The sequence below is a fragment of the Stegodyphus dumicola genome, chromosome 11, assembly GCF_044657685.1.
Source record: "Stegodyphus dumicola isolate Sdum_Otavi_A_Nest chromosome 11, ASM4465768v1".
NCBI classification, from domain to species: Eukaryota; Metazoa; Arthropoda; class Arachnida; order Araneae; family Eresidae; genus Stegodyphus; species Stegodyphus dumicola.
In genome coordinates, this window is record NC_140778.1 from 69,718,677 (window position 1) to 69,733,358 (window position 14,682).

At 33.5% G+C, this 14,682-nt stretch overlaps 1 protein-coding gene across 1 annotated transcript in view; it reads left to right on the forward strand.

Moving 5' to 3' along the window:
* Positions 1 to 14,682, forward strand: part of LOC118195570 (uncharacterized) — a 131,238-nt gene that overhangs the window by 60,528 nt on the left and 56,028 nt on the right. Inside the window, exons 3-5 of the mRNA XM_035366900.2 lie at positions 1,369 to 1,578; positions 5,873 to 6,145; positions 10,976 to 11,175. Coding sequence (XP_035222791.1) covers positions 1,369 to 1,578; positions 5,873 to 6,145; positions 10,976 to 11,175 — 683 coding nt within the window. The remainder of the gene's footprint in view (positions 1 to 1,368; positions 1,579 to 5,872; positions 6,146 to 10,975; positions 11,176 to 14,682) is intronic.

The following is a 14,682-nucleotide window of genomic DNA, read 5'->3' on the forward strand; positions in this document are numbered from 1 at the left end:
AAACGCTACAATCCATCAACGTGTTTTCTTCTTTTAGACCTAATTTAAATACTTTTGTTAAAAATTTTCAATCACTTTTTATCCTCCTTCTGAAACCCTTATAAAATCATCTGTTGATTTGATGCAGAGATTTTTTTTTTTTTTTTTTTTTTAATTTTATTATTCGACCTTCTTTAAGCCATGTTCATAACAGGTAATAAAATGATCTCCAAATTTTTTAAAAACAATTTTCTGTCTTCTAATCTAACTGGGAACTTCCTATCTAACTAACTTGTATAACATAATTTGAATTATTTAAAAAATCTGATGTGTATACGACATGACTTCCTTGTACGGAATATTGAATTATACTCAATTTTTCCTGTATTTTATTTTAAATTTATTTCTTCGAACTTCATTAGAGATAGATTTCTTATTCAATTAATTGAGTTCTCACTTCTCGGCAAGACACAAATAAATAAAATCTCAAACTGTCTTTATTAAAAACTAAAAAATATAGAAAAACATAAAACACCAAATATAGTTAAAACAATTAAAAAACAACTTTTACTATTAAAATTAAAGTTTCTATGCAAAAATAAGCAATTCAGACAGCGGAGAAGAAGGCAGATTTTTCGGTGCACAAAACTGAAAGTTTACTTTAGGTCTCATTCCGCAAAAAGACGTTAAAGGTGCATAAACTGACTGAATTCCCTATTTTGCTAAGTTTCAAATGCTAACAAGTACGGATGCTATGGTAAAAAAATTGGGTATGGTAAAAAATTAACCGCGATTAAACAACTTTTAAATTGTTGATAATTCTACAACTATTGCATGCAGGTTAACTAAAAGTTTGAAAATCTTAGGTACGAACAACGTAATTCAATCATTTTTAAAGTAAAAAATGCACAATTTATCAATATAGAAATAAAAACAACTGAGCCCACGGAGCCCAGTAATAGAGTGGGTATATATTTATATGTTTGGTGCAGCCGATTGCAACCAAAAAGGAAGGTGTCCAACTGGATGTTATAGCAGTCTTATATACAAAATTTCAAAGTTCTGAGGCTGCTCGTTTTTGAGTTATGCCATATGCATACATACGGACTTACAAACACCACGAAAATATCTCTTCTGAATACATTTTAAATCCTTTCTGCAACCCATTTTTTAAAAAAGAGTTCTTTATCACGTACATATATCACGCAAAAACATCGTTAAATTGCATTCGATAGCAGTCAAAATGGATATTTTCGCTGAAATATGACATTCGAAAGTTTTCGCCATTACAATGCTTCCTTTACTTCGTACGAGGAAGTGAAAATCTGCTAATATTAGTCTTTTTACTGTTATTTTTATATATGTTTATATGTGAACTTTTTCCCGTAGGACTCGTACCACCTGTTCTTCCAAAGAACTTCGAAATGCGTGCAGAGCATGTGGACTACAATAAGAAATACGTCCAGTACGAGGAGCTGTATTTCGACGACAGCAACTACAGAGCTAAGTACATGTACATGCAGAAAGGCATCGAACACCATTTCCTTTTTGATTACGCAGTCGCACAAGTTGTCCAGTATGATGTATTGCATCCTGGCAGTACGTATTCCGTGTTGACATTTTACTGTTTACTTTTATTCGTAAACCTGCTATTGTTCTGTTGAATGGATTCTATGACTTTAATCAGATTTTCTAAATGTTTTCAGTTTTTAACTGAAAAAACCGCTTAAGTAAGTTTTTTCTATACTTTTATGTACACCTACGTCACCTTGCGTTTTTCATATCTCGAAAGCTCGAATTAGGACATATGCTAGATTTATATACAGGGTGTACCGTAAATGTTGCGACAAACTTCTAGGGGAGGTAGGGCATATCATAAGGATTAATAATTGCATAGCAACCTATACCCGGAAATGTCAGGGGTAAGTGACAGCAAAGGTAAAAGATGGAAAAAGAAGCAAGAGTGATTAATTTGGAACATTTATTTGACATGAATACAAATGGCGTACGACAACTTGAGTGTTACAATAGATGCTCGAAATTTACACCATCAGACGGCAAACATACCTGACACCGAAGGACCATTTGAGTGTCGCGAAATATTTGCTCTTTCTGGAGCAAGTTCTTCCCGATTTCCTTGACGATGTTCCACCAAACCAAATGCGAGGCACAACATGTGATTCCAACATGATAGGCCTCCTGCTCATTTTGGACTGGATGTTCGTAGCTATTTGAGCAGATCATTCCGGCATCGATGGACTGGGTATGATGAACGAGTTCCCTGGTCCCCACGCTCACTGGATTTATCGAGCCTTGATTTCTTTTTGTGGGAAGCCATCAAAAGTGTTGTGTATCACGATCCTGTTGTGTCTGAAATGGATCTCGTGGCAAGACTCACCTGCGCAGCTGCTACAATCAAAGAAACTCGCGGCGTGTTTGAACACGTTCGGCAATCAATTGTCCGTAGGTGTCAGGCATGTTTGGCGTCTGATGGCGCAAACTTCGAGCATCTGTTGTAACATTCAAGCTGTCGTACACCATTTGTATTCATGTCCAATAAATGTTTCAAATTAAACATTCTTGTTTCTTTTCCCATCTTCTGCCTTTGCTACCTCTTACCCTTGAAATTTCCATGCATGGATTTCTATGCAATTCTCAATCCGTATAATGTGCCCTACCTCCCCCAGAAGTTTGTCGCAACATTTACGGTACACCTGCATATAGCATTTTTCTAACAGACGTATTCTGACACAAAATTGGCCTTTTTCTGAAATGGCATACCACTTTTTGTCGATAATTCGATTCTGCAACTCAAATGCCGGAGTGCCAAGTTTCGTAAAGATCACACGAGTAGTTTTTTTAAAAAATAAGCTCCCAAAATCTTAGCTTCTCAGTTGTTATTGAATTTGGTGCACAAGCTTTAATATCGTTTTGTTTATTAAACTTAGTTGATTTCCTCTTTCACAGTTGAAAATTTAGGTTCAATCCAAATAAAATGTGCAGATGGTTTCTTATTTATTTTTTTAAAATTTTTATCTTTTAATAATTTTTTATAAATTTCTTGGGGGAAAAAGTTTTGAATTATAGCGTATAAAATTTTTACCATCGCCTTAAAAGTCGATGTATTTCTAGGCATAATTGCAAAAACTTGGAGATTTTTATTCAAAATTTCCAAATGTGTATGTGAATTTATATATTGGCGCCTTTTGAAATTCGAGATATTTGTTAAAAGCGATAATAACGCCAAATGTGCCTTTTCGTACTTTGTTAAAATCATTTGAAAGAATGAAAGAAGTACTTCTTTTTCCGTCCGTGCAGAATAAAAGGAAAAGAAAAATAGATTGCCAAAAAATTTAGAATTTCGCCAAGTGAATTAATTATTCTATGCGCAAACTGAAAAAAGTGCGTCAAGATAAAATTTTAAATTTCTCGGTTCGTTTTTCACCTATTTTTACAAACTTTAATATTTAGGGATAACTCACTCGTAGAATTAAAATATAAAAAAAAAATTGCTATGCTATTTCAGAAAAAGTATGATTTTGTGTGAAATACCTATGTTAGAACAAATGCTATATATAAATCTAATATATATCCTAAGGCGAGCTTAGGATATAAATTAGATTGAAAAGCATGAGACATATTAGATTCAAAAACATTGAGACATGAAAAACGCAAGTTAAATTTCGTCAGTCGCCAAGTAGAATAGGAGATATAGAACTGTCACATTTTTTTAATATGTGTGTATGGAGCATACATTATGCAAACGTTACTTGTAAGAATCGAATATGTTACAGTACAACTCCAATTACCTGAAATCTGACTATCCCAATCGCTTTAATAATTTCAAAATTTTTCAAAATTAACTGAAGAATAGAAGGAAAAGAAAAGGGAAGAGACAGGAAAAATCGAGGATGATGTGTCACTTGAGGAATTAAGCAATGGCGGCTCGCAGCTAAAATGAGTGGGGGTGCTGTTCAAAAAAAAATTTAACCATTGTTTTAAAATTGTGTAAAAGGAAACAAACATGTATGAAAAGAAAATTTATTTTGAAACTTTATGAAATCTTACAAGAAAAAAAATAAATATTTCTTAATTACTTTAACCTAAATTGTTACAGTTCAATCTTTGTCCATTCATTTAAAAATGAAATGCATTCTTCTTGTAATTTTCGCAAAAACATCAATAATTTTCTCCTTGATCTCTGGATGAAAATCGGGGAAATTTTTCTTTATTGAAAGCAGTGCAAGCGCATTTAGTCTTTCCGAATTCCTAGTGCTTCTTAGAAAAGTTGTCATTCTTTTCAATGTTGAAAAGTAGCGTTCTGCCTCTGATGTAGTCATGGGAACTCTCAAGAGAATTTTTATCAGTTTCGTAATTTCACTAAGATCATTATCTAGATTATTTTCGAAGATAAATTTCAGTAGCTCAATTAATTTGCAGTATTCATGGATATCAGACCTACAATAGAGTACTTTTAGTTCAGTTTCAAGCTTTTCTTTGTCAATCATTGGATATGCTTCAGTGATTAGTACCATTTCTTCTGTAGAATGTTCATTCCTAAAAGTAGCGAAGCATAAACAATTTAACAGCTGCTAATTTTGCAGCTGCAAGTGTTTAGCGGAAGAATATCTGTGCATTATATCAATACATAGTATAAAGCCACATATTTCCTTAGCTTCTGCCATCAGTGTCTTTGAGAAATTCTCACAGTACTTTGAGTTTCTTAATTCTAAAATAGCAGTGAAGCAGGGAAAATGAAAAATGAGCAACGCCTTCGCCGAGAATCGAACCATGGACCTCTGGGGTACCCGCCCAGCTTACTGATCACTACACTACGAAGGCATGCTAAGAAGGCGGGAGAGATACCTTATATACTCCCCCTTTTAAAGGGCGACTGGGGTTTTTAGGGGACCCAATCGCCAAATCCTAGGTGTGGAGAATTATCATTCACCACCATTTTTAGCTCGGGCGCCATTGTAGAGACATTAGTCCCCCGGCGGTTGACTCAGGCGAACGCTTGGAAGTACTGGTTAGGATCTGTACCTAGGCACTCTCAACCACAGGGGTATAAAATCAGACTTCACAGAAGGCCTGAGGGCTCTCGGGACAGAGTAAGACTCGGCAGGGCCCGTACCGGTACTGCCTTGACCGCCCTTGCTCTGCGGGGTCGCAACATGGAGATTGATCCAAGGGCTGGGCGGTATTAATCCTGTTTGGCACCGTCGACATTACATTAGGTTAGGAGCCGTCTCGTTCCAACACCGTTGTAGAGACATTAGGATTTTTTGGAAGCAGGAGACTTGAAAAATGAGCAATGCCCTCACCGGGAATTGAACCACGGGCCTCTGGAATACGCGCCTAGCGTGCTGACCGCTACATTACGAAGGCATGCTAAGAAGGCGGGAATACCTTATATACTCTCCTCTTTTAAAGAGCGATTGGGGTTTTTAGGGGACCCAGTCGCCAAATCCTGGGTGTGGAAAATCCTCGTCCACCACCCTTTTAGTTCGGGCGCCACTGTAGAGCCATTAAGATATTTTTATAGCAGGAGTGATGATAAATGCGCAACGCTCCCGCCGGAAATCGAACCACGGGCCTCTCGAATAGGCACCCAGCGTGCTGACCACTACACTATGAGGGCATGCTAAGAAGGCGGGCGAAATACCTTATACAGTTTTTTATTCCATTTTCAACATACAGTACACACAGTAATTAGTTAAAGTAGACCCTTTCTTCGGAAGAAATGCAATTATCCAACTTTTTGATTATCCGAATGGAACCCGATCCCAACTGATTCAGATAATTGGAGTTCTACTGTATCTCATATTTTTTGCAACGATAAAATCTATATAATATTATTGCAGTATTTATATTTTATATCTCTTTGTTCTAGTGGAATTCAAGAAAGATGTTCTTTCTCACACTTGCACTGCAATAGATATAGACGAATCAGAGTATAGATATGTAACCGGCTACGTAGATGAAGCAACTAAGTATCCAAAGATGTACACCTCCAACGAGGCTTTACGATTCGGAGGAAAATACAGTTACGCTTTTAATGGAACGTACAGACTGATGGATCGCGGGATTCTTGTAGACAAGTTCATTGGATGCATTTATGATTTAGACATGGATGCTACGATGTCTGTAAATTATACCTTCAACAGTAAGTTACAGTGACATCTGAAATATCTGTTGTATGTAGAAATTTAGCTTATGAAGACTGATTTTGTATTATGACAAAAAATTCTCTGAAACATTTGGTGAATTTGTATTATCTGCATTACCTGTGGAGCTAGACATAAAATTTGTTATCATAGAAGGGTAGAAACCATATTCACTAATAATATAGTTTATTATAATTGGTTACATAAATTTATCGCTTCATACAGGGTCTCCCGTAAGAAATTTTGAGAAATTTGTTTAAAATGACTCAGCGGTTCTTTAAAATAAACTGATATATATATGTAGCTTTTAAAATAAATGTAAAAAAAATCTAGTAAGTATTCTAACCCAACACGTAAAAGGAAATATCACCGCGTATGAGTTTTTCGATAAATTAACGGTAATTTCTGTTTAGAATAAACTGTGGGCAGCAAAACTATTCGGCCATTTTACAGGTCTCGCTAATTTAAGCGATTTAAAAAACTAAATGCAGTAACAAATGAAAAATAAGCAAAGTCTCCATTTGCGTTTTAATATTGCATTCAAAAACAAAAAGAAAAAAATACTGTTATGAATTTTGTACTTAGATGGGTAATTTTAGTAGAATTATAAGTAAATTTTTTGTATTTCTTTTGTAACATGAAAATTAAAGAGAAGCTATGACTGAGCTTATAGCAATTGAGGAGGAACTTAAGGTTTACACTTCCACTGCCCACAAAGGCGTCTGGACTTTCAGTCGCAGTTCTATCCAGCATCTGCAAAACTGGCCTCATAATTTGTGATAAGACTTCACTGCGCAAAAGCTCTCTTCCCATTATAATGTACATCTGTAATAACGTGTCAGTCCATAAGTTCGTGCGCATTAAGGGGACTCATACACATTAAAACCCATAAGATCTTCGAATATGTGACTGTTGCAAGAATTGGGATACCTTATTTATTTTAAAAGCAATTACTTCCAACTTTTTACAACTTTTTTTTAAGTTTGTGTTGCCACAAATATTTTTATAATTTAATCCGCTTTGTGAAAATTTTTCGTCATAGTTTCATCTTGCGCGCACAGTTTAAAACATTCTGTTGCATAATTTAATTCTATATTTAATGTAGAGCTTTTATAATATTTGAAAACTACTGTGAACCCAAAATTCTAAGAATTTCATTTTAAATTAAAATTGGAGTTGAGTTTAAAAAATTTATTTTATTAAAAAAATCTGTAATGTTTTCGTGCATAAAATTTTTTAATATTAAAGTGTTCATCAGATTTTTGGTTCAGGTAGAAAATAGTGCCCATATAAAGAATTCCATCCAATTTCAAGTATGTATCATTAGCCATTTTTAAAATATCATGCGAGCAAGGTGGAAACGTGACGAAACATTTTGTCACAAAGCGGATTAAATTACAAAAATATTTGTGGCAACACAAATTTTCTGGTTACTTGTTTTTAAAGCAGCTATATTATGTAGTCAGCTGTAAAAAGTTGGAAATAATTGATTTTTAAATAAATAAAATATCCCAATTCTTGCAACAGTCACATATTCGAAGATCATAAGGGATTTAAGGTGTATGAGCCCCCTTAAGAGTATGCGTGGAATTCACTATGACGCATTTACTAAAAGAATACAATTTTGAACCTGTTGAAATTTGTCATCGTTTCACTAACATATTATTCATCACCAACTTTCGTAAATGTCAAATGCATTTTAGTACCCATAGAAGATGAATATAAATCCGTGCAAACGTGCTGTGCTTACATTTTTTATTTTCGTGTTGTGAATCTGCCAGGTATGCAGCGATAAAAATTAATAGTGTACATGGTGAACACACTATAATGTGTAAGGACTTCCCAGAAATGGTTTAAAAAATTAAAAGTTGGAAAAAGCAGCATTGATGATGAGCCCCGTTCAGGACGGTTTGAACTGTTAGAACCAAATCAAACGATTCATTTAAAAGTTTATAGTGAACAACTTTGCCGTCTAAACTCAGAATTGATCAAAACACGCCCACGATGGGTGAATATCAAGAAAGTGTTGTTTCATCCTGATAACGCTCAGGATTAGGATCAGTAACAACAATAACACTATATTTATAATGTATGATCAGGCATGTAGATTAACGTCATGCGTTTTATGACATTATATTATCAGCTAGTTAAAAGAGTAGCGGAGTCAAAATATATTATAGCCCAAACTGGCATAACTCTCTGGGCTGCCTATACATTGTACTGTAATTTTTATTGCCAGCAGTGCATTCAAGAACATATGTAACATGCCCCAATAGTTACAAGAATATTTTTTTCCGTTGAGCACACATATAATTTTTTTCCATTGAGCACAATAATTTTTTTCCATTGAGCACAATAATTTTTTCCATTGAGCACAATAATTTAATTTTCCATTGAGCACAATAATTTTTTTCCATTGAGCACACATATAATTTTTTTCCATTGAGCACGATAATTTTTTCCATTGAGCACAATAATTTTTTTCCATTGAGCACAATAATTTTTTTCCATTGAGCACAATAATTTTTTTTCATTGAGCATAATAATTTAATTTTCCATTGAGCACAATAATTCACAATAATTTTTTTCCATTGAGCACATATACGTACATTTCGTTAGCTTCAAATAAATGCCTTGTGAACAAATATAGCTATTGCAGTTTTGCGGTTTACTGCATAGTAGAAGAAGAAGTCTCCGTTGAAAATGTTGTATAAATTCTTCATAGCTGCTTCTTGGGCATCATCAACTGTCCCAAAATGCTGTTCTTTGAAATGAGATTTTAGCTTGACGAATGAAATAAGTCACATGGAAGCAAGTCAGGACTCTGATGTAGATGCAGAATTGATGTGAAATTTGTAGTGATATTCATTTGAGTTCAAGATTATTCCACCGGCAATGCTGCGCTCCTTGACGCATTGTCATATGAAGCAACTTCGAATTTGCAACTTCATGAGGCTCAAGCACAACTTGTTTCTTCAAAACCTTGACTGCTCGTAGATATGTGTGTCTATACCGGCGACAAAAGCTCATTTGCCAGTACGTACCTGCACCAGTCACATTTCTCAAAAGCTCATTTGTCTGTACATAGCTGCAGCAATCCCATTTTTCAACAGTTGCCGATAAATACCTGTACTTGTATCCAGCTTATATGTTGTCAGTTGTTGAAACGGGAGGACGTCTTGCGCGTTGTTCACCTTCAGTGCTCTTTGTCCCTCCCATGTTCTTCACATTTGCGTCTCCTGGAGGCTTCGCCTGTAGGCGTAAGTTTTCAGGATCCGCGTAAATTGTCCTCAACAATTCCAATGTTTCAAAACCAGATTCTCCAAGTTTTTATGCAAAAGGTTGTAAAGACATTAGGATTAATTGGAAGCCAGAAAAGATGAAAAATAGCAAACCGCCTTCGCCGGGAATCGAAATACGGACCTCTGGAATACCGGCCCAGTGTGCAGAACCACTACATCACGAAGGACGCTAGGAAAGCGGGAGGAATACCTTATAAAGTTATCGTGCGACACTGCTCAATACTTCTTTATATTTTTGCCCTTAGCAGGGCACAAACGTTTTATGCATATTTCCAAAGTACAGTCTGCTAGAAAATCTGCTGGAATTAAGTGAGATGGGTTAAACTGCATAATAGCTACATGCCTGACTGCATTCTGCCTATTCTCCTTTCTTTGCAGCCCACCTAAATCCTTCTTATTATTTTTAGAATAGATTACGTATTTAAACCTGGTTAAATGTGAAATCACTATCTATTTATTTTCGTATTTGCATTAAAATTTCATTTATTTTTAATGCAAAACCACCAGTCGACATCATTCCAAACCTATCATTATGAGGGCACAGCCCCGATCCTCCTAGCCGGCAGTATAATCAAAAAATGGGACTGGTCATGAAAGAACAGATATAATAAAAAAAAAAAAAAAAAAAAAAAAAGAGTTCAAGATCTGAGTTTCAGTGCTGAATTCCAATTCTATCTTTTTTAGTATTTATAATTTTCATTATTGCCTCTGCAAAATCTTCCAAATATGAATAGTTCCTTTTAAAATCTTCCTTAAAATGCTTTCTATATTTCTCTCTTGCACTCCGGGTAAGCGTACATTCATCGACGAAGTGCCTGGCGTCCATAAACTTGTCACATATTAAGCATTTATCATTATTCTGTAGATAGAACGGATTAAAATAAGCCGAGAAACGCCCATGATTAGTCAGTACCTGATTTATATCAACATCATTTATAATATTCATCTTCTTGTTTATATTTTTCATTAACTCTTCTTATTAGACGACTGCCAGCAAAAATTCCATTCTGTATAATTCAGTTTTCCATTGCAGCAATGGTCTTATTTCTTGAATCTTGGATATCAAAATTATCCCCAAGTGCCGCCATTTACCTCTTCCATCCCCAAGTGCCGCCATTTTAGCAAGGATGTCCGCCCTTTCATTTCCGACAATTCCACGTGTGCTTTAACCCAGTGTAATTTAACAATATATTTTGTTTCAGCTTTTTAAAATAAGTTTTTTATTTTATGAATCAGTCGATTTTTATGATCTGGTTGGGCGAGTGGCTGTAGCGCAGCTAGGGCATCAGTGTAAATATTTTAAACCGTCTAACTGTTAATTTTTTTTTAATCCAATTCAAAGCCTCTGTCAATGCGTATAGTTCTGCTTGATAAACTGAATTCATTGGTTTAAGTTTGGTCACATTGCCTACCATTGGTCCCATTTCCTATCTCCACTCCATATAAATAAATTAACATAGCGCTACCCACTCCCCCATCCATTCCAAACCTATCATGTATTGATTTCATTAATTTTCTTTTGTGTAGATGATGCCATAACCCCATCTGCTGGTACACCTAAAAGCTTTGTAACTGGGATAGACAACGGCCTCTTACCCGTACCAGTAAAAGCTGACATGTACGGAAGCATGTACGATGATCTATCTGACAAACTTGTGTATTTTAACAAGACAATGAATTACTTCTGGTTTCAAGGTGAACCTGAATTCAAGCTGGATACATTTCAAGTAATAAAGAGATATGGTCTTCAGAAATGTTCTACTTTTCTGATTCTAAATTTTAGACATTTTTCAAATATTGTGTGGAAAGTTTTATTGTTATCTCTATGCGAAAACCGCGTACTTGGAAAAAAAAATTGCTGTTTTTTCACCTGCAAGAAAAAATTGCAAGCCTAGTGTGCGAGCGATCCAATGAAAAATGTACGCAGTTACATCCTGAATAATTCTTTCTTTTATTGAATAACTGGAAAATTTCCCACATGGTGTTATTTGCCATGGAGTAAATTTTTTTTCCTTCTACCATATGGCACCGGTTTTTTTTTAACATTTTAAATCAGAGCTATTCATAATTGTATAAAATATTTTAATATGATCAATAAATCATAATCAACAAATTAAACAACCGATAACAAATTTCGTTCAATTGAAATAAAAATAAACTTATTCATACTTATTAATTTCCCCCTCCTGAATCTCACTTTTTTGCCCGTGTCATGTTTCAAATAAATGGAAGTTGACACAAAATATTATCACCATTTATTATTTTTAAAGAAATAATACATTATTTCTTTAAAAATATTTATTTGAAAAATGAAAGGAAAACCGTTTATTTAAAAAATTTCAAAATCCTTTATTTAACCTTTTTTTTTTTAAACTTTTATTTTAAAAATTTAGACAAATAATACATTATTTTAATTATTTAAAAAATTTAAAGAAATAATGTATTAAATTAAAAATAATGTATTTTAAAGAAATAATACATAATGATAACATATATAGGTGAATATAATAAAGATAAGAACACAAATAAAAAGTATGTAGTGTAATGTATTTTGCAGTAAATTACAAACCAGACAATCTTCTTAGTAGAACATAAATTTTATTTCTAGTTCTCGGTGATAGACAAATTTTATACAATTCTTAAGTGGCAAAATTTTCATCCTACTCCTAGCTGTTAAAATCTTCAGAATACTAATCTTTTTTTAACAACATCTCTCGTTGCTGAGTAACGGTTTGATACAAATATGTCGTTGCCACTTCAACAATAATTATACTTATTTATTAAATAACAAGATATTACAGTAGCCACCAAGTGTATTATAGTTTTAAAGATGTATTATAGTTTATATATAGTGTCATGTATTATAGTTTGAAAGAAATAATAATGTAATCGAATGTAAAAATAATGCATAGTAACACTTAAAATCCATGGGAAATTCTAGAGATATCCTCAAATATTTTGTGATTTTGCTTTTGAAAGTTTCGTGACGTGCGAAAAGAGTGATGCCAATTTATAAAGTTAAAAGATGAAATGTTAGCAATAAAAAGTTATATAAGTCATCCTCCTAAGAAAAATGAGCATTGATATGAGGAAAAAAGAATAGACTGTTAAAATTAGTGGCAACATTGCATTAGGAATTCTAAACATATGCTACTTTTAAAAAGATTCTGATTGCGGCTTAAGTGAGAAGTGATGTTTAACAATAAAGTTAAAAAATCTGATGTGTACACCACATGACTTCCTGGTACGAAATATTAAATTATACGCATTTTTTCTTGCATTTCATTTACACTTATTGGATTGAATTAAATCTACTTCGTCGATAGCGCACAAACCACAGTAGAATAAATGCACTCTTTAAACTTCACTATATTTGTTTATCATAGCGACACTCTGGCGCTAGGTTTACCTAACAGCGTTATATTTCAGTCATTTTCTAACTCAGAATGCACAAAATTTATACCATCTTAAGAATTATCTAATCGCTGCCACATGTTCTATTCAAATATTATAATAAATCTATGTATAAAAGAAATCGATGTATAAAAGAAATTAAGCAAAGAACAACAACAACAACAACAACAACAACAAAAAAAAAAAAAAAAAAAAAAAAGAAAGAAAGAAACTGTTTTTCACAAATGATTCAGTATCTCTACAGTATACGGGATTTCCAGACGTTTGGAGTAGATGACGTCATCTTGGTAGACACTGATTTAAATTGGACTGGAAAAAGTCTGATGTGTACACTGCATGATTTCCTTCTACGGAATATTAAATTATATGCACTTTTTTGCTGCATTTCACTTAAACGTATTTCCTCGAATTTCGTTAGAATAGATTTCTCATTCAATTAATTCACTTCTCACTTTGCGACAAGGCAAAAATACATAAAAACTCAAAATATCTATATTAAAAATTACAAAGTAAATCTTAAACATATATTTCCTCGAAAAGATTCCGGAAAGGATTAAACATGATTTAATTCGCAACAACAATAAATTAAGGCGTTATCTTTGTTATTGCGAAGCTTAGTCTCTTTAGATTCGCAACCAATCTACTATTCTGCTGTTTGAAATGTAAACAAATATGTCTGCCATGTTATTTAAAAATTAGGCTCAACCGCACTTAAACAGCTTTTAAATTGTTGATAATTCTACAAATATTGCTTGCAGATTTCCTAAAGGCATAAAAACCTTAACCGGGAGATAAGAACAGCATAATTCAATCATGTTTAAAGCTAAAAATGCACAATTTACAAACGTATAAGAGTAAAGAAACTGAGATTACTGAGCCGGGTAACAGAGTGGATATGTATATAAATACATTTATATACTTTCGATGCAGCCGATTGCAACCAAAATATGAGATGCACATCTACAACGTTATAGCACTCCTATATACAAAATTTCAACATTCTGAGACTACTCGTTTTTCAGTTATGCGAGACACATACATACATACGTACAGACACCACAAAAAAATTCTCTTTAGAATTCATTTTAAAGCACTTTTATAATTTTTTTGGAAGAAAAAAGTGAAACTTTTCGCGATTACTTCCTTTTTACTTCGTACAAGGAAGTAAAAAGACAAAAATGTTGTGTTAGCAGGTGTGAGTCTAAGAGCAGACTGGTAAACTGTGAACTCAGCGAGAGCGTAAAAAGTATCAACAAGTACTGTGGTGTGACGTTAAAATTTGAATCCTTCCAGACTTTTATGAATTTAAATTTGATATTTTTCCCCATATTGCCCTAACACTAAATGTTCACTTCTTTTTACAAGGGAATGGATATAAAACTGTATATAATACATAACATAAATATACTTTATGTGAATAATAGTTAGTTATTAAATAGAGTTACGGATTTATAAATAACTCTATTTATGGGTTTTGCAGTTTTTAAAATTTATTTGAACTAAGTGCTGCCTTACTAGGCCTATCATAACTATTTAGCTTAATACTCATTGAAGTGTTATATCGGAATTTAAATTTAAAAATCAAATTGCAATTTTCTTTTATTTTTATATTTACGTTTTTACTTCCTTGTACGAAGTATTGTAATCACGAAAAATTCCGGGTACCATATTTCAACGAAAATATCCATTTTGACCGCTATCGAATACAATTTAACGATGTTTTTGCATGACATTTGTACGTAAGGACAGAATAAAGGATTCTTTTTCCCCAAACGAATTATAAAACTCATTTAAAATCGATTCCAAAAGATACGTCTGTA